General features: G+C 38.5%; 8 protein-coding genes across 11 annotated transcripts; 5 read left to right on the plus strand and 3 right to left on the minus strand.

Annotated features, from left to right (window-relative positions):
• The first annotated feature begins 418 nt into the window (after positions 1 to 418).
• LOC119550012 (60S ribosomal protein L12) lies at positions 419 to 1,427 on the plus strand. Its single transcript, XM_037858436.1, has 5 exons — positions 419 to 440; positions 509 to 570; positions 684 to 757; positions 816 to 996; positions 1,162 to 1,427. Exons 2-5 carry the CDS (start codon positions 534 to 536, stop codon positions 1,365 to 1,367), a joined length of 498 nt encoding a protein of 165 aa, XP_037714364.1. The 5' UTR covers positions 419 to 440; positions 509 to 533; the 3' UTR covers positions 1,368 to 1,427.
• Positions 1,428 to 1,885: 458 nt separating this feature from the next.
• Positions 1,886 to 2,675, minus strand: LOC119550015 (60S ribosomal protein L39). Its single transcript, XM_037858438.1, has 3 exons — positions 2,564 to 2,675; positions 2,376 to 2,479; positions 1,886 to 2,025 (listed from the first exon to the last, which is right to left on the minus strand). Exons 1-3 carry the CDS (start codon positions 2,564 to 2,566, stop codon positions 1,977 to 1,979), a joined length of 156 nt encoding a protein of 51 aa, XP_037714366.1. The 5' UTR covers positions 2,567 to 2,675; the 3' UTR covers positions 1,886 to 1,976.
• Positions 2,676 to 4,035: 1,360 nt separating this feature from the next.
• LOC119550055 (ras-related protein Rap-2c) lies at positions 4,036 to 6,556 on the plus strand. Its single transcript, XM_037858514.1, has 4 exons — positions 4,036 to 4,519; positions 5,871 to 6,008; positions 6,118 to 6,235; positions 6,331 to 6,556. Exons 1-4 carry the CDS (start codon positions 4,385 to 4,387, stop codon positions 6,486 to 6,488), a joined length of 549 nt encoding a protein of 182 aa, XP_037714442.1. The 5' UTR covers positions 4,036 to 4,384; the 3' UTR covers positions 6,489 to 6,556.
• A 622-nt stretch (positions 6,557 to 7,178) lies between these two features.
• LOC119550142 (transcriptional coactivator yorkie) lies at positions 7,179 to 10,093 on the minus strand. 2 transcript variants are annotated; one of them, XM_037858649.1, is made up of 5 exons: positions 9,079 to 10,092; positions 8,299 to 8,390; positions 7,715 to 7,870; positions 7,436 to 7,488; positions 7,179 to 7,374 (listed from the first exon to the last, which is right to left on the minus strand). In XM_037858649.1, exons 1-5 carry the CDS (start codon positions 9,936 to 9,938, stop codon positions 7,270 to 7,272), a joined length of 1,266 nt encoding a protein of 421 aa, XP_037714577.1. In that variant the 5' UTR covers positions 9,939 to 10,092; the 3' UTR covers positions 7,179 to 7,269. The 2 variants fall into 2 exon arrangements, with proteins under 2 accessions (XP_037714577.1, XP_037714578.1); XM_037858650.1 differs by lacking the exon at positions 7,715 to 7,870 and having other exon boundaries at positions 9,079 to 10,093.
• Positions 10,094 to 11,088: 995 nt separating this feature from the next.
• On the plus strand, positions 11,089 to 15,608 carry LOC119550141 (glycerol-3-phosphate acyltransferase 3-like). 3 transcript variants are annotated; one of them, XM_037858648.1, is made up of 7 exons: positions 11,089 to 11,340; positions 11,722 to 11,931; positions 11,992 to 12,234; positions 12,799 to 13,035; positions 14,125 to 14,358; positions 14,835 to 15,091; positions 15,164 to 15,608. In XM_037858648.1, exons 1-7 carry the CDS (start codon positions 11,206 to 11,208, stop codon positions 15,471 to 15,473), a joined length of 1,626 nt encoding a protein of 541 aa, XP_037714576.1. In that variant the 5' UTR covers positions 11,089 to 11,205; the 3' UTR covers positions 15,474 to 15,608. The 3 variants fall into 3 exon arrangements, with proteins under 3 accessions (XP_037714576.1, XP_037714574.1, XP_037714575.1); XM_037858646.1 differs by lacking the exon at positions 14,125 to 14,358; XM_037858647.1 differs by lacking the exon at positions 12,799 to 13,035 and having other exon boundaries at positions 11,091 to 11,340.
• A 1,358-nt stretch (positions 15,609 to 16,966) lies between these two features.
• LOC119549890 (muscle LIM protein Mlp84B) lies at positions 16,967 to 21,104 on the plus strand. The gene is made up of 9 exons (XM_037858197.1): positions 16,967 to 17,086; positions 17,196 to 17,334; positions 17,422 to 17,581; positions 18,160 to 18,262; positions 18,349 to 18,445; positions 18,505 to 18,601; positions 18,660 to 18,956; positions 19,228 to 19,548; positions 20,256 to 21,104. Exons 2-9 carry the CDS (start codon positions 17,220 to 17,222, stop codon positions 20,524 to 20,526), a joined length of 1,461 nt encoding a protein of 486 aa, XP_037714125.1. The 5' UTR covers positions 16,967 to 17,086; positions 17,196 to 17,219; the 3' UTR covers positions 20,527 to 21,104.
• Positions 21,086 to 24,482, minus strand: LOC119549889 (carboxylesterase 5A). Its single transcript, XM_037858196.1, has 2 exons — positions 23,766 to 24,482; positions 21,086 to 22,580 (listed from the first exon to the last, which is right to left on the minus strand). Exons 1-2 carry the CDS (start codon positions 24,175 to 24,177, stop codon positions 21,184 to 21,186), a joined length of 1,809 nt encoding a protein of 602 aa, XP_037714124.1. The 5' UTR covers positions 24,178 to 24,482; the 3' UTR covers positions 21,086 to 21,183.
• A 156-nt stretch (positions 24,483 to 24,638) lies between these two features.
• Positions 24,639 to 25,147, plus strand: LOC119551095 (MICOS complex subunit Mic10). Its single transcript, XM_037860274.1, has one exon. The coding sequence runs from the start codon at positions 24,708 to 24,710 to the stop codon at positions 24,951 to 24,953; it is 246 nt and encodes an 81-aa protein (XP_037716202.1). The 5' UTR covers positions 24,639 to 24,707; the 3' UTR covers positions 24,954 to 25,147.
• The last annotated feature ends 37 nt before the right edge of the window (positions 25,148 to 25,184 follow it).

A 25,184-nucleotide genomic window follows, 5' to 3' on the forward strand; every position in this document is an offset into this window, starting at 1 on the left:
GTCAGCAACTGTTGTCATAATACCATAAGGTCTTTTATAAAATAAAAACTGAACAAATAATTTGTCCACAACTTCAGCGAGTTAAAATCCTCTTCGTTTATGTTCTGATGAGCAACTGCGGTTCACGTCAGCTGTTATCGGATGGTGGATGTGTTCTGTACTAGTAGACTTCGGATATCCTCGACACATTAATGATTTTTCCTTCTTTTTAATTATATATTCAAAAGCACGATCAAAAAATTGCAAACATGCGCCTAACAATATATAAGAGAAAATATTTAATCAGCAAATACTTAAATGAAAAGAAGTACCATTATCGTTGAGCTCGTTCCAATTCCACGTTCCAACTTAGTCACTTTTCATTCCGATAGCGCTCGACCACTCTCATACACTCTGCCGGATTCTTTCTTCTTCTTTCTTTTTCTGTGTGTCTTTTTCCGGTACGGTACCAGAGCTAAAAATGTCTTTAAAAAAATCGTTAAAAACTAACACAATCTTTGGTTTACAGGGACTGTTCAAGCCGAGATACCACAATGCCTCCCAAGTTCGACCCCACGGAAGTTAAATTGGGTAAGTTCCCCATATCCCATATCCACTGTTTATTCGGGGAGTTAAGCTCCTGAATAAACTGAGGAAGAGAACTTGAGTGTCGGCCCAAAATAACATTATATTTCCATTTACAGTGTACCTGCGTTGTGTGGGCGGAGAAGTCGGAGCCACATCTTCCCTGGCCCCCAAGATCGGTCCCCTCGGTCTGGTAAGCATGCAACTTGTTTTGTTTACCTGCCTGTGCTAATACAGAAGTTTGCCCACAGTCGCCCAAAAAAATTGGTGATGACATCGCCAAGGCCACCTCCGACTGGAAGGGTCTGAAGATCACCGTCTGCCTGACCATTCAGAACCGACAGGCTGCCATCTCCGTGGTGCCCTCCGCCGCCTCTCTGATCATCAAGGCTCTGAAGGAACCCCCACGTGACCGCAAGAAGCAGAAGAACAGTGAGTATTTCCCGGTTTATCCAGGGATCCCAGGTGCATTTGGCTTCGGACAGAGATTTGGTTCAGGAAGACACTAATAACGCTCCCAGCCGACTAGACAAATATACCATCCCCTTGGTTTATGGTTTATCAGTCGATTAACATCCGATTTCTCTTAAATTACAGTCAAGCACAGTGGAAACATTGCCTTCGATGACATTCTGGCCATTGCCCGCGTGATGAGGCCCAGGTCCATGGCCCGTGAACTGAAGGGAACCTGCAAGGAGGTTTTGGGAACCGCCCAGAGCGTCGGCTGCACCGTTGACGGAAAGCACCCTCATGATGTTATTGACGAACTTAACGAGGGTTCCATTGAAGTTCCCGCGGAATAAACAGTTTTTAATCCAGAATTAATAAATTGTACGCGTTACAGTCTGTAATAATTGACCCAATCGGAAATGATTTTACTTTGAGCTTATGCCGCCAATGTGCTTTTAGATAAGAACTATAAGATTGTACATAAAGCGGAAGGTGGAGTTTTTAACGGTTAGCATTGAGTTTTAATATAAGCCAAATAGACCAACTCGCCAGTCCATAAATATAGTAGATTTCGCTGATAAAATCAGACCAGTTAGTCCAATCAATAAATGGAATAAGCCAGTTCCACAAACATATATCTAGCCCAGTCCTGTAGTTATCCGGGAGTTTTCTATCTGATGTTTGAAAGCCTATAAAATACTCACAGAAGGGTCCACCAAACGGTAATTAGTCAAGCAAGCATCTTTCAAAGTCACCTTTAAAAAATCAGTTTCCACAATTTGACCAAGCTCTGGGAAATTAAATATAACTTTCTGAAATAGGCTTTTCCTAAAAATCCCATCCAAACCCAATGTAGAAAGAGAACAGGAGGTTTAATCCGAAAATTAAAAACGAATTTATTTTATATTTTTGAAAATATCTTCAGCGTTCCAACAAATTGCGGAGCTTCTGGAATCAACAGCTTACAGCTTCAACTTGGTACGCCTCCAGTGACGGCGCTTAGCGTTGTACCTGAAAGTAAAAAACAAAAAGAAAAAATTATTAGGGCACAATTGATTAATTAAAACTAAGCGGTTTATCAGTTCCCGCCAAGATTTAGTTTTATCAGGTTATCCGGGCTGAATATTTAACTAAAACACACTAGGAGCATGTGAGAGCGCAATTAAAAGTTCCATTTACACAAGTACTTGGTAGAACCATATTTGTTTTGACAAAATAAACCGGTGGCTCACATACGCAGACTAATGCGAATATGATGTTAAGTCTGACATTTTTAAGACGACGGATCAAATTAACAAACACTCCTAGCAATTTATATTAGTTTATCCCTCGGATTTAAGAAAAATCAATATGGAACTTACCGAATAGTGTTGCCAGTACGTAGGCGAACCCATTGGGGAACGGATCTGTTCTGCTTCAGCTTCTTAGCCAGCTTCTGCTTTATCCTGAATGACTTGTGTGCAGCCTAAAGAAAGATGAAACGGGCGTTTTAGTACATCAAAGTTTACAAAACATTAAATGATTTCAAATAATTAATTTGATTTCCCACCATTTCGTCCGATCTATTCAACGAGCACACCGGAAAGAAAGAAGTGTTGGTGGTGGGCTAGGGACGATACTTTCACGATTTCGCTGGCTCGTGGATTTCGGAACGATGGCAATGAAACGAAAAATATATAAAACTGAAATAATATGGTTAATTAAATGTTAACATTTATAAATGAAATGTATATTGCAATTCTTGTCATTAATAAATAATTACTGTTAGAATGTGATTTTTTTGGTGTTGACTAAAGGATATTAAAGGAATGCTTAACTTCTAGTATTTATGATCAACAGATCTTAGCTTTTATAACCTCCAAAAATTGGTTCTACCCCGTAATAATTTAATTTATCTTTTTAAATTCGTAAATAAAATAATGGCATGTTCTTTTCTTCCAGTTAAGTTAAATTATAACCAATAAATTTTATTTTTCGCATCCATTTACAAAATTGGATTTTCCCATATATGTTAACTGTTGTAGAAACTGATTTTTTTTAAATTCGACAGTTTATGAACCTCGAGACTGGCTAACCTTTGTCCCCTTATGTCTTTAAGAAACCATGGCAACTCCATAAACTTAAAGTATCACCAGTACGCATAATTTACTTTACTTTCAAACTAGTCACAGCTGATTGTTAAATTTTCAAGAATTTAACAGATAAGTAAAAACCCAGCATTTTGTCCTCGTAAATGTTGACTAAAAATTTGTATCACACATTTTATTTCGTTTAACTGTAATTGTAACTGCTACATGATTAACGTTTCCCAAAAATATAAGCCCAAGAAATTATTTTTTAGTAAGTTGTGTTTTAACGCGACGATAGATACTCTCTAAAAAAACTAACTAACTAAACTAACTCCAGGAGTTTTTGGCATCAGCAGTCCTTGTTTGTCGTTTGAACAGCATACAAATGATAATGTTGTTTCACACATAACATTATAAAACATTTGTTATTTAATGCTATTTGGACTAGCTCTCCAACTATCTACAGAGCACCATACACTATTTATTTGCGAGTTGGTGCACGAGTTTAGTAGTTCTTAAAATGTAACACCGATTTCCACTTAGAATGAAATTTATTTAAAAATATTTGAGTGAAAATCACCCATTCGAAAAACTGTTCACATTCTTCAGGCTGATATTGGGTTATCAGCTGTTCACAGCAACTTTATCGCTTATCGATGATAGTCTGTGAACTTAAATGTTTCACATTTGACAAAAATCTCAACCATTCCTTTGGTATGAGCTACATACATTGAACAAACGTAGCACGCAAAAAATTACATCTTGTAAAATCCTTTATTATTACAAATAGTGTTGCATTTTTTAATCTGTTGCATTGAAAATTTGTTTTTCAATTTAATTTTTATTATTATTTATTTCGACTGTCCGATGACAGGCTTATCGATAATTGAAACAATTGTCGTGTGTATCTGCCCCTAACATTTTTGTTCTAAAACCATTATTTCATTTCCTCTATACATATGCATCGTTCCATTTTCCCATAAGTGTCAGTGTCATCATTTATCAATTATCATTTGATTATTATATTTTTACAATATAATATGTGTTTAAGAAAAATGAAAAACGTTTCCTGCTGAGGACGATGAACTAGTGGAGCGCAGTTTTGTCAACGAACCAACATACGTGCATTACGTGCATTGAAAATTGAAACGCAATGTCAATCCACACATAATATTTAGCTTTGTAAACGGTTTTTGAGTTGAAATACATACACACAAATAGTGTTAAATATAAACACGTACAGAACACACATTTGCATCTATATTGCACGCATCGAATAACATAAAAAAGCTGATTTAACAATGCGCGAATTCAAAGTTGTTGTGCTCGGATCGGGGGGAGTTGGTAAATCGGCCCTCACAGTGCAATTCGTATCGGGATGCTTTATTGAAAAGTATGATCCCACCATCGAGGACTTCTACCGCAAGGAGATAGAGGTACGTAAACCCTTCATATGGACGATATCGGGAGTACCAGACATAATCAATTTACAAACGCAGACACACGCACATATCTATATGCATATATATATATATGTATATGTACTAAGCGTAATCACGCATATACATATGAACGTCTGTGCTTGCGGGCACATACAAACATATGTATGCATACATATGTGGATACATATAATGGGCGATTAATTGTATATATATGTATGTTCATACACATATGTATATTCATAAATTCACCAGCGTCTGTGCATCCAAATGTGCATATTTCAGCATAGGCGTAGGTGTTGGTGTAAGGATTAATGGCCAAGCCAGTTTTTAAAATGAATCATAGGCGTCCGCAGTTGGGGGGTTAGTTAAATAGGGAGCGGAGTGATAACGTTTTCAGACTGTGCAACCTGCATTTTCTCTCCCTTATATTGCAATTCTCGTTTCATTTTGCCTGACAAACTTGTTCTTAAGATACATTGTGCATTCTGCACTGAGCTGGGTGTTTGTTTTTTCCAGTTTTTTGCTGATACAAGTTCTGTATTAATGCCGAATAATTTTAGCATTATTTCGTAATGTGTTTGTCACCGATACCCAAATAAATCGTATTAAATATTCACTAAAGCCTCTAAAAACAGCAAATATACACTAAGTGCACAATGGGCCAATATGTAAAATTTGTTTATTTTGCATAGTTTGTTTGTTTTCAGCATTAAAAAATAAATACAGTAAACAATACAATATATCTACAGGTCCAAATTACTAACGAGCTAAAATTTCCTGCAAATTCGCTTATCATTATTTTAATTTTGTGACTCTTGGTTATTTGCCATATCATAAACAAAAATATTTTCATATTTAATTTTTATTTATTCGGAGAGTTGATTTTTTGAAAAGGGTTTTCAGAACCCTGCCCACTGTGCACTGTAAGTGACGCACACACACTCACAGGCATAAGTTCATCGGATATCTGATATTTCATGAATCTCGGAAACGGGCTTTTCATTCTAAAAACCAGATGCAAGCGCATAAAGGCCGCTTTCGGCAAAACGAATTATATCTAATGATGTTGAAAGACAAAGAGCAAGCATTTCTTCCGCATTCGCACATGCCCACAATCGTATATACTACCCCATTTTACAGAAAGCACTTGTACAACCCCTAATACTGCAGTTTTACTTGCGGGAAAGAAAACTTATTGACATACCCCTTGAAGAGTAAATAACTATTTCAATTAATCCGTCCCAAGTCGAGAGAACAAATATTTACCTAAGTTCTTAAGACATTCCTATTTAAGTTCAACGCCCCAATACCATTTTACTTATAAATGCAACCCATTTTCTTGCAGGTTGACAGCTCGCCATGCGTTTTGGAAATATTGGATACCGCGGGAACAGAACAATTTGCATCCATGAGAGATCTCTATATCAAAAATGGTCATGGTTTTATTGTAATGTATTCACTTACGAACCATCAAACATTTCAGGTATGAAAGCCACAAGTAACGTTGGGTTCATCGTGTTTGCTTTATATTTTATTTTTTACCAAGATTTTACTTTTTTATACCACAACTAATAATGTTTTTCGTTCTATAGGATATTTCTAGTATGAAAAATGTGATCACTCGAGTTAAAGGAAGTCAGCCAGCACCCATCCTACTAGTCGCGAACAAATTCGATTTAGATTGCCAAAGAGAGGTATCCACCGCTGAAGGTAAGCATCTAAGTCCTTTAAATTCTTTTATATTATCCCCGAAACCAAATAAGTTTACTCATACTCATGCTTTGTTTTTGTGTATTTTTCAATAGGAAATGCCTTGGCACAACTGTGGGACTGTCCATTTATCGAAGCATCGGCAAAGGATCGGATAAACGTAAACGAAGTATTCGCCACCATCGTTCGAGAGATGAACTTGACGCAAGAGAATCGGCAAAAAAAAAATTACTGTTGTTGTACGCTTTTATAGAAATTTTGTAAAATTGTAAGATTATTATAGTTAAAAATAAAATTACTAATATTTAATAGATAACGAAATGACGAAGGGCTTTTTATTGTTTGGAAAACGGAAAAAACAAATCATCTTGTGAAACAAACACATTTTGAGTACTCTAAATTGTGACTTTATTTTGACTTATCAAAGAACACTTAGTTCAAGCGAAAATTTGGAAGAGAGAGATTTTGAATGGTGAATCATGGACCAGTAATGATCGGAGGAACAGAAGCTTTATGACTATAAGTAGCGATTATCATGAAGATGTCATATCTTTTAGAGGCCCACTTCATCATCTCTACCAATAGTTAAAAGACGCAGAGCCCGTGCTTAAAGAGGTAGAATCCGTACAGAAAACATCCAATAATCATCTATTCTGGTTAAAATGCATATTACAGAACAATTTTCATCTTCTTTTACTAGCACTTCAAAAAAGTCGAGTGGTATGCGGTTTTTGACATGAGTCATCGCTGCTGACCACACCTTCTGTTCACCTGAACTCTCTCTTTGGCGATCGAAAGTCATCTGAATTATTCAGCCACGCTTGTATCTTCTTTTCAATCAGTTCGTTCATTTAAAACCCTTAAGCGAAGATAATGCACCAGCGGCCAAATGGTAGAAACCATACAATGATTAATAAACACACAAAATTCAATAACATGTATGTAAAGAAATACTATAAAATTTGAAAAATATTTAATTTAGAATAATACAAAATATAAAACTTTTAGGTCTAATACAGATGTATACATTTGAATTAATTAATTTTATACCATTCCAAATCGTCAGGTTTGTGGGAAGACGGCGGATTTACAATGGCCTGTGCGTCATTGAACAAGTTACTGCAAAGATTATCCTCAATCTGAAAATGGTGAATGAAATTTAACAATACATTTGAGGGTTCGGGGTCGATTAATGCTTACCTGGAGGGAAGACACTAAGTTATCTGGGCAGTCGAGCACGCTAAGCCCAGATTCTGTAAAGATATATGGTAATAAGAGGTGTTAATAAAGGCATGGGAAAGATTAGGAGTGTTTCAGCCTCTATCTGAAGATCAGTACTATAGTGAAAGCAGAGATGCCATGGGAATTACGTGATCCGCCCCCCGCCCACTGCGCACTCAAGTGTTATCTAGCGATATCTCTACGATATCAGTGTGTCTCGTTGTCTTACGCTAGTTGGGGTGTTGGAACGAGACTTACGCATTCTGGGATCATTCCATGAAGTCGTTCGATCAATGTGATTTATAAAGTAAAGATCTCCGGACTCGGTAACTGCCTGCTCCCAACCATCCGGCAGTGGACCCATATTGTTAGCAATGGTCGATGTGGTAGTTTGTTTTGTAGTTTGCAAAACATCTATCGAACAAAAACAATGAATTACAAACCAAAGTAAATAAAAACAAATTAAAATAGGTCTAAAACGTAATGCTGCAGTGTAAGCGGATGATAACTGGGGGGAAGTTGCAAACAGCATGCAGCACATTAAAAATCAGTTTTGAAAAATGTAAATCAACTCGAACCTCCCATTTCCGAATGCCAAAATGATAAGACTCCAATCCAATCCCAAATAGGTGTATTAATGAAATAAATTGAATGGATTCCCTGAATTGGTTTTAATGCAAATCATGCGTTAAATGAAATGAGTTAGAGCCTATCTTATCCCTGCCTAGCCTATATAGCTTTTAGTTCTCCAACATATGATTTAAACGGGTTAACAATAAAACGCAGCCACAGGCAGTTAACGATTTACTTATCTAAGGCATGGAATCTCGACTGGAACCTACCATTTTGCTTTATTCGCTCGGCCATTAAAATTTGCTGTTGCTGGCGATATTGAATTCTGGGATCCTCCCACTGCGTAGATTTTGTAGTATGACTGCAAGGATGGAAAACGATTATTGAGTAATTTTTTGGTAATTCCTAAAATTATTAAAAGATCTGGATATTTATGTGACGCATTAGTTTTATAAAGACAAGTACGTGTTATTTTTATTCGAGTACCTTAGTTCTTGAGGAAAAACCTAGGTTTATTAGGAATGTATTGTGTTACGAATATAACTAGGTTATCCAACAAATAAAGGTTGTTTACGTTGCTGCCATTTTAATAGCGTAGCAAATAAGTCAACCATAAGTTGATAAATTTAAGATTAATCGCTCGGATGCTAATGTAAGTATAGATTACTTAAGGTATTCTTGAAAAACATTAAATGTGTATTTGACTGTAGTGCTTAATTGATAAATATATGTTAGTCAAGACTAGTTTACTCTTTTCGGGGGTGATGGAGAAATCTCTTCGGGCGAATTTCGGATGGAAATTGTACTGATGTGCGTAAGAGCTCCACACGAATTTCGTCTAAATAGAGACTTCTATGTCAACCAAGATACTTAAACAATCATAGATACTCTTATACTACATTACAGATGAAATCATATCATCTCAGATAGAATAACATAATCATAAAACTAAGATTTCTTTCGTCTTATCAAATACTACATTCAGATTGAGATACACATGTTTGTCGTATACAGGTTTAGGTACCTTACTGCCCTCATATCATACTCACTTCAAGTAGTAGATCTGGCCATCGTTGGTCTTGGCCTGCTCCCATCCCGGTGGCAAGGCGCCCAGTTGGCGCTGCAACTGGATGGGGCTGATGACGTCGTAGGAGCGCTGCTTCTTGTGCACTGTCTGCATGGACATGGGGATGTCCTGCGACATGCAGGTGTTCATGGCGTCCAGATCGATCTGGCCGGAGCTGGCCGGGGCACCGCTTGGGAACTCCTGGGCACTGTTCTCGGGGAAAGTGGGCCCAGCGGGCTGCTGTTGGCTGCTCGGATTGGCATTCGGATTGTTGGCTGCTGCGTCGCTCCTGGCGCGCACATTAAAGTTCTGCTGCAGCGAGGCGGGGCTGCTGCGGGCACGGGAGTGATGTATCGCCAGGCGGCTGTGCTGCGGAGATGGCTGGATCTGGAGCGTTGGGATGGCGGCGATGGGCGACTGGCCATCTGGCTGCTGGACGACCTGGGCCGCCTTGTTGCCGATGCTGATATTCGACTGGGAGCCCGCGTCGTAGGTGGAGTCCGCACTGTTGGCCCGCGAGTGCGAGGGCGCCGGGGGCGTGAAGAAGGAGTTGGGCAGCTTCCGCATGCGCAGGGGCAGCTGCAGCGGGCGCTTGGCGTCACCCGGATTCAGGACGCTGTCGAACAGCGCCTGGAGATTGTCGTCCGTGTCCTGGTTGACCCGCACCACCAGATTGTTGGACTTGATCGGCGACAGCATGTCCTCGTCGTCGATCTCCTTCTCGATCAGGCTGTTTGCATTGCTGTTGCTGCTGGCTGACATCGTCGTTAACATATAAAAGGCACTTATTGTATACAAACGAAAACTACATAGAAATATCTTAGCGATTAGGCACGCGCACATATATGTTCGTTCATATACATATCACTCCATCGCGCTGCGCTAAGCGAAACTATAACATTAATGTGTTAAAAACTAAACTTCGTTGCAATAAATAATAGTAATAATAATAATTACGGAACTGCCAACATAAAAACACACTTGGGGAACACCATCCACTTGTCTATTCTAATTCCAGCGTTCCCATGTTATCGGTTTCGTGGCTGCACCTGCGGAACGTCAGGGGTATTCCTTTAGCGGGTTTTGATTTGTTGGCTTGATTTGTTGTCGTTTTTATTACCAGCTGACCGTCATATGAGTTCGTGCTAAAGTTAATAACTATTTATTATCCGATCTGAGTTTATTTGTCGACTGGGTTCATGCTTAAGATTTTAATGTTATTAATCATTATGCTCTGAGATCGACTTTGTGCATTTGACTACGCAACGTATGTAGCTTACTTAAAAAAAAAATTTTATAACATCTTACATTTTTAATTTTTCATCTTGTTAACCTTAAGACTTAAAAATATAATAAAAGGACTTAATTCTTTTAATTTTGATGAAGGCTTGCATTTCTTATTTTATTTCTTAATATATTGTTAGCCCAACACTTCACAAAAATATTATTACAAACAATTAACAAAATACTTGTGATGTTGAAAGTCTTAATGATATGAGATCCATAGCTTATTTATTTTAATTAAATCTAACAGAATTATTATTAATTTTATATGCCTTGTTTTTACGAATATAAAGTTATCGATAAGCCCTTTTTTGAAAGAATACTTCTATCTCCTTTTTTGTAAATTACTTATCGATTATAGCTTTTGTAACTCATAAAGAGATATGTAAATGAGTTTGGCTGAGCAATAATCGAGTTAAGAAATTAAAAACTAAATAACTTAATTTTTTCAGTGCACCTTTGTTCTGATTCGAATTGTATATCCAATATCCATATATCTACGGTCGAACGTACGTTCGTGCAAATAAAAAAAGTAAACGTAAGCGGAACGGAATGGCAATGGTGCACTGGCCAGGAACGCCCTGCAGTGGAACAAGCCATACAGCATTTTATCGTTTCGTATTCCTCCTGTTCCGCTTGTTCCCGTTAGAGATGAGCGCGGGCCAGGTTTTCAGGGCACGAGGCAGGTTTTCAACACAGCTAATGCCCATCTCTAGTTCCCTCTACAGCAAAAAAAAAGAGTTTTAACATTGTATATATTGGCACGACACAATTCGGAAGTATTTTGCTCTTGACAATAACTAATGTCCCATGAACCAAATGTAAAATGATTGGCGCGCTACTAGACATATTCTGGATCCCCATCGGGGGATTCCTCTCATTTCTGATATTTATTTCCGCCATAAACAAATCAATCGGCGTCCGAAAAGCGTATGTGAACCTTCTCCTAAGGATATTCGAGGTAAATATTGTTTTCGTTTTGGTTTGTGAATAAATGACAGTGATCGAAAGGAGTTATAGTGCAGTGGCTGATTCTGAAAAGGTGTAGTGTTAGGAATAGTTAAGGTAATCCAAAGTCCATAAATATAGTCAGCTTTGGAACACTATCAAACTATGTACGTCTGTCGTACGCATGTACTCTAACGCAATCGTATTCGCGAAAGTCGGGTTCTCTCAAACTATCCTTGACTTGGAGTGCGTTTCAAGTGCATACATATCTAACACTTTTCGGTCACATGTATACCAGTATATCAGTCATTACCTCGCCTGATTATGGTTATGAATTTCTTATCTGTAGATAATCCCTCAACTTGACTTAATAACTAATCAAATCTATTTTCAGTACGGTCGAGTCAGTATAGAGACAGCATCCAAAGAAAACCAACATTTTTCCGTTCACAATCCTAAGACTGACGATAAACAGGGAGTGCAACTAGTGGACGACGCCGATTCCAAAGAAGGTACCAATGGAGCCACCTTGATCACCAGGGATGCAGTTTTGCTGCCCCAGGCGCAGGAACCTGCGCCCGAGAAGCCAGTTTCCTCCAAGAAGGTGAGATGGTTCTACTTTTTCTAAGATACCTAACTTATCCATATACCATTACGCTTTCAGGATGAAATCAATTTTGATTTTGAGAAATGTTTGGACTACGTCAAGTCGGGCGTGGAAGCCATCATCGAAGACGATGTAACATCGCGTTTTGAGGCGGAGGAGCTCAAGAGCTGGAACATGCTCACACGCACCAATAGGCACTACGAATTTATTTCCTGGAAAATAACCTCCATCTGGGTGTTTGGCTTTTTCATTCGATACGTAATCCTTATGCCACTCCGAGTACTGGTCTGCTTCGTTGGTGTGAGTATAAACGGTTGATTTAATGGCTTTTCCATAATGACGACCCGACTTGTCCCGATTCCCATGCATGCGAGTAATTACCCTCAAAGACTAGCCTCGTCAATATTTTATTCGCATTTAAGACGTGAAATTATAATCATGCATGGGAATTGGTCTGTTAACTAATTACCCTTTACGAAAAGAAAGTGACATACGGACTGCAACTGTTTGTAGTATATTTGCAAGAAGTGAAATACTTTCCACAACTCATTAAGTACCAGCTGAGATTTGCCTACTAAAAGAATTTTTAAGAAAGTAAGAACAGGATATTTGGAAGGGTCTGAATAGCGCGTCTATTATTTGAATTGTTTCACTAACTTTTACTAGAAGTTTCTACAGATACATGTCAGTATGTTGGCCTCGAGCTTGTAGATAAAAGCTATTAAAACACTGATATAACAAATTTTTTGTTGATTAGTCATTAACTATATTAATTACTTATTCAAATTTCTCCCCGTTCTTTAATTTGTTTTGTGTCCGTCTTATAATTTAATCCATCTCTAATAAAAACTATTTAATTCCTAGGTTTTATTTGCAGTTGTATCAAACTCCATTGTGGCTTGTTTACCTTTTCGATTTTTACGGCTTTTTTTAGCGAGCTTGGCATTCAAAATTACTTTCCGCCTTATTTCAAGTTCTATGTCCTCCTTTATCAAGTTCCACAATAAACAATATAAGCCCACAGTTTCTGGGTTCTGTGTAGCTAACCATACATCTCCCTTGGATGTGGCTATATTATCGACCGATTGTACCTACTCTTTGGTGAGAAAGAACTTTTACCTTAAATTCTTCACATAAAACTGGCTTCATATTAAGTTTTAAAAATGCATGCATGTAACACCCGAAATCGCATCTTTTTTTGTACGTAAAACAACTAAACTTAGGGTTTTTATTTCTTAAACATAAGGATTAATATAGTTCTGTAAAAAGAAAACACCTCATGGGTTTCAGACTTTGGTTGGCAGCCTAGTAACTGCAGATACATATTGTTCGACGATTTTACTATTTCTCTTTCGACCCATGTTATCAAAGAGTTCCGTTAAATGTGCCTTGGCCGATAGCCATTATCTTTGTATACATGGAGTTTAGACCCGACGCATTATAACATACCTACATGCCTCGATTACTTTCGGTCAACCTTGCTGACATAAATTATTTTATAACAACCCGATAAGGCTGAACAATCCCGAGTTCATCCAGAAAGTCGATTCGAGAATGCATGCATGAATTTGATAAAAGATGCAGTTTTGTGGTATTATTATATGTTGCATTATTGGCTTTTGTTTTTGTCCCCGCCTAAATGTGTGTATTTTGTAATGTAAAGTTTGGTTGATTTTTAGTTTATTCGTCTACTGTGCGAGTATCCAAGAATGCGAATCAGGTAAGATAAGCAGCATGGGTATCAAAACAGTTTATTGATTACTACATTTATTATTTTAATGGTTCCTCGTGTACGATTTACCTTTCTTAATAACGCCAGGCGATAAGTTTCAGCTGTTTTTTGTGGTTTCGTCGGTAAATTTTGTTTGCGGGGTGCTTTTGTAGGAAAATAATCATATCCGATGTGCGAATAAAAATATTGACCTTTAAATTCTACAGACGCGGTAGAATATATGTAAGTCCGACATACCTTATGGTTATTAAAGAAATCTCGTCGTTACGATTTCTAACACCATATGATTCTTCGGTTGGATTTAAAACTAATGTATTTTCAGAAAATGCAATAGCAATAGTTAGTCAAGAAGACGATGACCTTCAGCGATCCCACCTACCAAGCTAATGCTCAAGACCTTGAAGCTCTATATAATTGAATTCCCTTACCGTTCCCATTCTCGTTTTGTGCAATCTTAGGTAGTGTGGTTAACAGTTTGTACGGCTGCAGTGGGATATTTAAAGGATGGGCCCTTCAAGCGCGATCTCGTGCACAAGGTGCTCGGTATGTGCTTCGGCGTTTTGTCCAGCGCAATATCGGCGGTTATAACCTACCACAATGAGGATAATCGCCCGTCATCTGGTATTTGTGTTGCCAATCATACCAGTCCCATCGATGTGCTGGTCCTGATGTGCGACTCGACCTATTCCCTGGTAAGGCCATTATGGCACCTGAAGATACTAACCCACGTATGGAAATAATCACGATCTTTATATTTAACATATTATTTTCTTGGTTTCCCGTAGTAAATAAAATCACAGAAATTATAACCCCGTTTTAAAGTGCTACTTATACTTACACCTATTAATTGGTATTTCCCACATAACAAAAAATAAATTATGATTTAAATTAGGGATGATTTAATGCAATTAAATTATTTAATTGCTTAGCCCACATTTTAAAATGTTACCTATGAGTACTTAAAAATAAACAAGTGCCAAAAAGTTATAATAGACTGAAATTTAACAATTAAAACTCCGAAACTATGCACGCGAAGGTACTAACCCGAATTTAAGTTTGCTTTGGTGATGGTTTTATGTTTTGCATGTTTACCGTGTTTGGCTTTATGTGTTTCTAATTGCAGTGTGCGTTCTTAAAGCATATAATAAGTTTTCATTCGGTGTTCTAGATTGGCCAACGCCATGGAGGCTTCTTGGGGGTATTGCAAAGAGCGCTGGCCAGAGCTTCTCCTCACATTTGGTTTGAACGCGGGGAGGCCAAGGATCGGCATTTAGTGGCTGAGCGACTAAAGCAGCACGTTTCTGATCCGAACAACCCACCGATTCTCATCTTTCCGGAAGGAACCTGCATTAACAACACCTCGGTTATGCAGTTCAAGAAAGGAAGCTTCGAAGTTGGCGGCGTCATCTACCCGGTGGCCATTAAGTGAGTACTTAAATAGGGCATTCAAATACTCTGAGAATGGGAACTAAGTCTTATGTATCCCTTGTCTTTAAGGTACGATCCGAGATTCGGCGATGCCTTCTGGAACAGTGCGAAGTACTCAATGATGCAGTATCTGTACATGATGATGACCTCGTGGGCCATTGTGTGCGATGTGTGGTACCTGCCGCCCATGTACAGGCAGGAGGGAGAGTCGGCGATCGACTTCGCGAACCGGGTGAAGAGCGTGATCGCCAAGCAGGGAGGCTTGATTGATCTGGTCTGGGACGGTCAGTTGAAGCGGATGAAGCCAAAGAAAGAGTGGAGGGAAATCCAGCAAGTTGAGTTCGCCAACCGATTAAAGTCGAAACTCAACCAAAATTAACATATTTCTACAGTGACTGTAAACTATATACATTATTTTGCATAATTTGTATTGCAGCGACTGTAATTTGTATAAATTACGATTAACTATTGGATGGTTTAATAAATGATGAAGTCAAATGTACAATTATAATAATTATTTGTATATGAATTAATTTATCTATTTTATAAAAAATAAATGATATCTGATAAACTGATTATCACCACATCTGGAATTGATTGGTCTAAATTAATTTCTTTGTTATGCTAAAATGGCAGTCACACATTTTCGAAAAATGGGCTTGAAGGTGAGGCTTCTTTGAAGCGAGACCAGGTCAGCAACCCATAGTTTTTGCCCCAGCTGCATATTATAGTTAAAAACGAAGCTAAACGAAACCAAAGAGATGGTAAATTATTACATTACATATTCATAATTATGCGCGGCGCGGTTATTAATATAAATGACTCAGTGCTGTGCCACATTTCTATTTTATATTAATTGTCCACCCATAGAGGTAATTAAAATATACTTCCGTGTTTTCTTGAGGCGATCGAGTGGATAATTCCCGACATTCTTGCAAACTAACCCTGAACTGTCGCCAAAAAATAATGGTGGTATCGGAATCGGAATCGACAACGGATTAACAATGCGGGCACAAAGCAAACCATATTGTCGAAAATCACGAGTCAATAGGTCTGGCCTTCATAAATTGTTAGGCTCATTGCCAATCGCAAGTGAGCGATTTACAATTAACAAATACCCAGAGACTCGTTTATTTATAGATATGTTTATACATGGGCATCGCATCCGATGATGAAAAGATGCTTCATCTCCAATGCATATTCATTTTGCCCCTAATGAAACACTTGTGGCTATTCGATCCACACACGAATTCGGTTTTTTTCGAAAACTGGAACATATTTTCGAACATTTAATGGTGTGTAAATTCGATTCCGATCGAGATCGAACAGCGATACTTTTACATAGTATGCGTAACATATTTATTTATGGAACTGGGTTGACCAGTTATGAGCTATTTTCGTATTTCTAAGACTAAAATAAGGCCATGAATGTACTTTGATACATATCGCATGGGTGTGCATATATTTTTAGACTACAAACATACATATTTACATCTGCTCGGATTTTGGTGTGCGTGTCGAAAGCTAATAAATTAATTGTTGCGTAAAATCGGATTACACGTGGTTGGGTAGGGGGTTCGGGGGTGGGTATAGTGGGGTAAGCCCTAAAACCTTCGTGAGAAGTGGCCAGTTAAATATTTCGATTTTTCCCAAAACACTTGCATGCCAAGCACTTTAGGATGCAATAAAACTAAGTACTTAAAAGCAAAGAGCCCAGAATCGGTATAATGAGATCCAAGTTACTATAGGCTGTTACCAGCCCTGAAATGAGACATCGGCGTGGATATAGCCGAGAGTACACATACACACAGCCGTGGGCATTGCATGATAAATAATGATATATTCAGAAAGTGCTGTTTTTATTACGCAAACTGTATTTTCTTAGTTGTGCCGTGTGCATCCACAAATATAGACTACCTGTGTACAGAATCTTTCCAGTCTAGTCCGCGGCATTTCCGACGAATAGGAACTACTTCACACAGTACCTCCGAGGTATATATCCTAAGGACTATACATATATATATATATATTATTCAATCGCGCCGATTTACAAGAACCACCGCTGCAGTTAGCTATAATCAGAGTTTTTTGCCCCCTTCGCAGACACACACGCACACAGATCAAAATGCCTTTCGTTCCCGTTGAAACCCCCAAGTGCCCCGCGTGCGGAAAGTCGGTCTATGCCGCCGAGGAGCGCGTTGCCGGAGGCTACAAATTCCACAAGACCTGCTTCAAGTGCAGTAAGTATCCTTGGTCCTTCGAGCGGCATCTGTGGCACTTGGTCCTTCGAGGCGGATAGCTAATGGCAAAAATTGCTTCGTTTTCAGGCATGTGCAACAAGGCCCTGGACTCGACCAACTGCACGGAGCACGAGAAGGAGCTTTTCTGCAAAAACTGCCATGGTCGCAAATACGGTCCCAAGGGATACGGTTTCGGTGGTGGTGCCGGCTGCCTGTCCACAGACACTGGCGCCCACTTAAACAGAGAGTAAGGACTAAATTAAAAATATGTTTTGTATGAAAATTGTGTAAAATTCCTTGAATTAAATGTGTAGTTTTGCTTTCTATTAGAACCTGTATGTTTTAAATGTTCTCCCCTTTCCCAAGAGTACCCCAAAAAAAAGAAAACCACACCCATTTATTTTGTCTGGGCCGAAATCGCCAGGAATATCCAGTTTCTAATTCTCTGGAAAAATTCCACTAACGATACCAAACATGCATATACGATTGTTTAATGTTATACAAACACATTGTGGTATTTGGTAAAAATCATTTTTGTATCTTTGTTTACAACGCCCACAGACTGTAAATTGTTAAAATAAAATGTACAATAAAACTAAGTATTTGTAAGATTATTCACGTGTTATTTATAGGATGTCTATTCGTGTTCTCTCTTGTCGCTGTCTATGTGGATCTGTTGAATTCCCCCATTTCGTTTTTTGTTGAGGCACAACGACCGACCTTTCCGCCTTGTGTCTTGTGTTCTGCTCTGTGTGACTAAGATGGTCCCCTAATGAATGTCCATTTAAAGCACTATAATTGAGGGAAGCATCTGAATCTTTTTAGATTCGTTGTGCCGAAGATCCCACCAAAAGCACCTGATGGGTTGGGCTGTCCGAGGTGTGGCATATATGTTTATGCTGCCGAGCAAATGTTGGCAAGAGGAAAGGTGAGCCCTATAAAGGGGGTATAATACATATATCAAAATGATCTAGGTTCTTCTGCTGTTCGTTTGGATAATGTTGTGTATCATAGGGCTACCATCGGAGGTGCTTCAAGTGCGTGCAGTGCAACAAGACTCTTGACTCAACTCTTCACTGTGATGGTCCGGATAAGGACATTTACTGTAGAGGTATTTTCATAATACTAGACTTTAGAGGGCGTAGATCTTTAGGCATATTTGCATTACAGGATGTTATGCTCAGAAATTTGGTGCTAGGGGTTACGGACACATTGGCATTTCGTCCTTGGGGTTGATGTCCGATATCAAAGATTGCGAATGGCAAAGGTAAGATAATACCCTACATTTCAGTGAGGTAAATTGGTTTAGATATCGATCTTATTAGCGATATGGCTCCCAAGGCCTCTGTCATAAATGTGGAGCAAATTCAGGCTCCTCTGGGCGAAGGATGTCCTCGATGTGGTGGCGTTGTCTTCGCCGCCGAGCAGGTCCTTTCGAAAGGAAGACCCTGGCACCGGAAGTGCTTCAAGTGTCGGGACTGCACCAAAACGCTGGACTCCATTATTGCGTGCGATGGTCCGGACAATGAGGTATACTGCAAGACTTGCTACGGCAAAAAGTGGGGACCCCATGGTTACGGATTCGCCTGTGGATCCAGTTTCCTGCAAACCGATGGCATTACGTAAGTTTATCCCTTGTAGATCCCCAAATATTTGAAATACAAAAATGCGTTTAACATTTAAAAGCCTACCGAAAGTACATAAGACACTAATTTAAGTGATATTACTCTCAATTATAATTTAAATATATTTATTTATATTGATGTGGTTTCATACATATACCAAACCTAGCAGAGATGTTAAGATTTTCGGGTGAAGAGGTCCCCTTTAAAATGCCTTCAATTCTTCAGGATGTCTTTTACTTTGACATTAGTAAAATATTAAATCTTACAGTGAAGATAACTTGGGAGCCGAGCGACCATTTGTGGCTCCAGATACGACTTCCATCATGGCTCCGGATGGCGAGGGATGTCCTCGATGTGGTGGTGCTGTGTTCGCCGCAGAGTTGCAGTTGTCCAAGGGAAAGATGTGGCACAGGAAGTGCTTCAATTGTGCCCGGTGCACCCGACCTTTGGACTCCGTGCTCGCCTGTGACGGTCCGGATGACAACATCTACTGCAAACTCTGCTACGCAAAGTTGTACGGCCCCAAGGGATTCGGATACGGACACACGCCCACTCTGGTGTCCACCAACTACGATTACACGCCCAGCTGGTAAGCATTTAGTGTCGTATGTTATACATCTTATTGAGAGTACAACTGGACCTTTGAATCTGTATAAGGCTTAGCAATTAATCTTTCCTTTATATTACAAAATACTTAGGGCCGATATCGTTTACGCATATTAAACTACATATATGGTTTAAAACTGAAAAACGTAATACTTTAAAGATTGAAAAGTACCTTTTCTTAGTTTTAGTATTTAGTGAGTTCATAATATATTTCATTACTAGAATATTTGTTTGTTCTTTGGGTCATCATATTTTATTAATTAATTTATCTTCTGATTTATATTTTTAATCAAAATCGGATTTTTTCAAATACATTATATTTAATAATTTGTATACTCTATAATATTTATAATAATTATGAAATTTGTATACTCTTGCAGAGCGTATTATAATTTCAATGTAACTCCGTTCAACTATACAGACTTAGTTTTTATAGCTCATTTACTAGAAAAGGGACTCACCTTAAAGAATCGCATTTGAAGATAACCGCATAATGTTTTCAAGCCATATATATATTATTACTCAAATATCAGTTCTGCATCATTAATTCAAAAATTATGTTTTCGAAAAGGAACTATAACTTAGTTGTTATGTTTTTATAGATTTCAGAGTTACGAATTACATTTTATACGTACTTTACTTAAGTGTTAGAAAACAATCTAAGTTTCCTATCGCAATTCCTGCTTTCAGCTGGGGACTCATTGATCGCAACGGACAAAAGTCGGAGAACGGATGTCCCCGGTGCGGATTTATGGTTTTCGCAGCAGAGCAGATGAAGAGCAAAAACAATGTCTGGCACAAGCTGTGCTTCTACTGCATGGAGTGCCGAAAGTATCTGGATTCGACCAACTTGAACGACGGACCCGATGGCGGCATATACTGCCGATCGTGCTATGGCAAATTCTACGGACCGAAGGGAGTGGGTTATGGAATCGGAGCTGGCACACTGACAATGGCTTAAACTTTCGACCAAAAAAGCGCGTTCAAGGACTGCACCCCATTATGCAAAAGCTCCAAAATGCAACTTAGGGGTTTCCAGATCTTCAACGCCCACATTTTTGAGGCTGACGAATAGCAGTAGTATTGCAATTCCACATAAAACATTTACATATATTTAGCTCCAAAAGACAACGACATTTACTAATGAATATATAAAAAGGCGATCAAGTTAGTGGCGATTAGTTTAAAAGTTGTATATGTAAGTCTCGAAAATAAGTATCGAAAAAGCATTCTGAGCTTTGACTTAAAATCATGGCGTATATTGCGAAAACGAAATCTCCCAGATCGCTAGGGTTTTTAAACATTTGAAAATAATGTCTATAAGTATGCAAAATATCTTTAGGGTTAGAAATGCAACGTTTTGTTTCTTATCCCATACTTTTAGACACCTTTTCAAGTGGTTTTAAAATCCTATAGATTTCTGTGGCACACCCCCTATATGTATGGCAGTCGTGGTAACAAACCAGTAAGTTATAAGTTTCGAACGACTAATAAACGACAAACGGAGAACTTTGTATATGTTGGTTCTGTTGTTATTAAGTATTTATTAATATAAGTAACGGTAGGACAGATTACTGACAGAGGGTCTAAGCGGTATCTATTTGCAGGATCTCTTTATTCAAAATATATTAACGACAATGCTAAGGGTACATATTATTGGAACGGAAGCGGCGATCACTAGGGCACTACCCGAGAATGTGGAGTTGCAACAATCGGCGGAGAAGACGAGAATCTTGGGATATAACACTTTCCAAAAGTTGATCCGCTGATTGTTTAGTAAATTGTCCGTGTTGAAGCTCTCGTCGATAAGAAGCACTGAGTCATTGTTGGGGGTCATCGCGTTCCACTTCACATAAACATTCGACTTTGTGGGATTCGAGGTCTTGGCAAAGTTCGCCCACAAGGTCATGATTATGTCGGCAATTTTTTTGTCGGTTGACTTCCATTCGACAGAGTTGGTCATATAGGGATTGCCCCACACGAAAACCTGATCGAAATACTTCGGCACACTTATCCAACTGGGAAGATCTGGGAGCGACCTCGGTCGCATCTTGAACAGGTAACTATAGACTTCGCTGTCATTGCTTATCAGATCGGCAAACGTTTGCATGGGCGTGATATAGAACTTTTCGGTGTGGGCACTTATAATGTGTTTGTTGGCTTTTCTCACATCCGTATCTGATTCATTTGCGTACATAAAGTTAATGGCATCGGATATCAACTCGTAGTTCGAGCACCACTCGTAGTTTCGAACAAGTTTGTGCATGTCGTTCACAGCAATGTCGGTGAAGAATCCCTCCAGATCCGAAGCACTTATATCCGTATCGAGGTTGTCCTTGAACAAAGTCAGCACCTCCTCCATATCGGTCACTCCGATGATGACGGGCACCTTGTGATAACTTCCTTTCTTGAACAGGATCTCCGGTTGATTCTCGATAAAAGGATACGACGTGTTACTCAATCCAAAGTCAACAACAGGACCCCAACTCACCGAGGGCAGGTTCTCCGACAGCCTCTTGGCGTCGATTCTTTTCAGGCACTGAATAAACATCGAAGTTGGCTTTCGCGGGCAACCGAAAGTGCTTGAAACTTGGTCCAGCGATCCCTCATATTCGTAGGGCATTTTTACCGGACTCAGGGGGTTCCCCGACATTATGATGGCCTTGTGAAAACCACCCTTCGACCACTCACCCGATGTCATGTGAAGGGCAACACTTACTGCGCCCGCATCATGTCCCATCAGGGTAATTCGATTGGAGTCACCTCCAAAAAAGTTTATGTTCTTCTTGACCCAATAAAGTGCTGCCGACTGATCCATCAGTCCATAATTCCCCTGGGCCTCGCCGTCGTCGGTTGTGAAAAATCCAAAGATGTTCAGCCGATACGAAAAGGTCACCACTATCACCTTTTGCTTAAACACCAGTTGAAATGGCTCTACGTCCGCCGGACTTCCAGTGGAAAAATCGCCAGAATGGATCCACACAACAACTGCATATCCATTGATTTCGGGCAATCCTGAATGAGAAAAATGTAAGGTACAAAATTAATACCTATATTAAAAGGTGCTTCATCAAAAAATTTTGAACTACTTCTAAACCTTTTGGAGAAATAAAAATTTTTAAATTTATTAAATTGAATTTTTGGTCCCTATTGTTTCTATTTTGATATCAGTATTTTCTTTTTTTTTTTAATATGGGTTACAGGTTCCAGAAATGATCGTGAAAAGCAGCGGTTAGCAGCGTCCCATTAAGCGGGCATAGTGAATAGGTCTGCTCAGCCTCTGCCGGCACACGAACAGTTGTCACACACTTCGTTAAGCTACCCGGTGCAAATTATTCACACAAATAAAAGCCAAATGTAGTATGCATAATTTAAGAGCAGAGGTGTACTCCGTAATATTGTATTCCGTGCAGACCTCTGCTCTTAAATTATGCATACTAAATTTATAAAACCCTTATATTATAATCCGTGCAGACCTCTGCTCTGAAATTATGCATACTACATTTAAAACGGAATTTATTAAAGTTGATAAGTCAAAGACTTTTGCCGTTTAAAATAATCAAATCAATTCTCTGTGGCGGTCAATATGCATGCTTTTCGCTAAAATCGTTCTTTCTTAAATTGTGTTAATTAATATTTTTTTTAAGCTTAAGCAAATTATTTTTAAAATGTATTCCAAAAATTTTTAAAAAAAACAGTGTGCTTTTGGTTTTCTGCGAAACGACTTTCTGTTTTGAACCTCAGGTGAAGTTGAGGAATACCATGCATAAGGGACGTATTCCCAAAACAGCTATAATACCGTATGTAGTTTTATAAAAAACTGGGTTATAGCCTTGGCAAAGATCAGGAATAACCATAATAAAATGATAAAAAGATTTGGTTTTTTGTATTGAACAATTGAAAAAAAAGTTAACTGGTAAACATATCCAAATATAAAGTATCCTTACGACTAAGGCTATATTATATTGCTGATTACACTGCCACATAATATTTCTAAGCAAAATAATAACAAGATAATGGCCCATAATAAAATAATAATTGTTTTTTTTCTGCTTTAACGATTACATTTAAATTCAAAGATTTTATAGATTTTACAATATCTTAATCCTTGACATAATTGTATGTTTTTATTTATTCAAATAAAGGTAATATAAAAGTCTTAATCAAAAATCCTTGTTTTTAAAATAATAAAACACTTACCATCAGGTACAAAAACGTTAAGATACAAGCAGTTTTCCTCGAACTTTCTGCCACCGTCCTCGGAATTCGAACCGGAGGCTATGATTTGTAGGATCTGTTCGGTTTCTTTGCTCACCGAAGGCATGGCATTCTGCCAGCAGTCCGGTTGGAACACCGTTGCGTTGAAAATCCCCTTCCACGGTGTTAGTTCGATATCCGGCGGTTGAAATCTCCTGGCGTGCGCGTAGCGAATGCCAAGATATGCCTTTATATTTTGGGTACGGAACATTTTAAGATATGTTCCGGATATAACTCCGTTGCCCGGAATATGTATAAACGGGGCGTCCACACATTGCACAGGTATTAAACAATAATTACTGACTACGTGTAAAAACAATGCCAAATAGGCCAGGAAGTTCCTTTTGCAATCCATGATTCGTCCGATTCCTTCACATCTTTCTCTGTTTTGAACTTAGGCGACACTGTTCGCAATCTTGCAAGGCACGCGAGGCCTCCGTTGCCATGGCGAAAATACACAAAAATATTGTTGCCTAGGATTTTGTAACTATGGCAGTCATCCATCTCCTTTCGCTGAGGTTGATTTTATTTATTTAGCCTACGTCACCATCGGAATGCTGTTAACCCTCTGTCGTCATTTTTGAAAAAAAGAACTATAACTTCCTAAAATATTAAAACTAAATAACCTTTTTTAAAATTTATTTTAAGAAATACATTAAATATAAATTTTTCTTGTTGAGGAATATTTTTGAACTCTAATACTAATTTAAAATCTTGTGCAAAACGCGAATTCTTGAGCTTACGATTTTCAAACTTAGTGATTATGGTTAAACAAAAATTTTTAAAAGTACGTAGTAAACTAACATGAGATCGGTTTAAATGTCAAGTTCTTCATATACAAATATTACTTCTCGAAATTTATAAAAATTGCTTTTCAGATCAAAAATGTCTCATGATCCGCATAAGCCCGACAAACAGCCAAAAAAGGAGCCTCCAGTTGTGACTGCAGAAACCATCACTATGGACAAATGTATCGCCGACTTTTGCCTGAAGGGTGGAAGTGGTTTGATTATAGGCAGCGTTTTCACCTTGTTCTTCACGCGTCCGCAAACCTATCCGATTTGGCTGGGAATGGGCTTCGGAATGGGTGTAGCCTACGACTGTTGCCAGGCCCGTTGGAATCAACAATAATATTCAAATGATCTAAGCTTAAATAAACGTAGGACTTGTTAAAAAACTTATCAAAATCAATTGTGGAAACATTTGGAAACGTATATCTTAAGAATCGTAATGCATATAAATGTATCTTTAAAAAAATGATTTCGAAACTAATCGATTTCAGCATTTAGATAAATAAAATTAAAAAATGTTTCTATCTTTCTGTATTCAAATCTGTTATAAGGGCAATAAAATAATTAAACT

The sequence above is a fragment of the Drosophila subpulchrella genome, chromosome 2R (genome assembly GCF_014743375.2).
Source record: "Drosophila subpulchrella strain 33 F10 #4 breed RU33 chromosome 2R, RU_Dsub_v1.1 Primary Assembly, whole genome shotgun sequence".
NCBI lineage: Eukaryota > Metazoa > Arthropoda > Insecta > Diptera > Drosophilidae > Drosophila > Drosophila subpulchrella.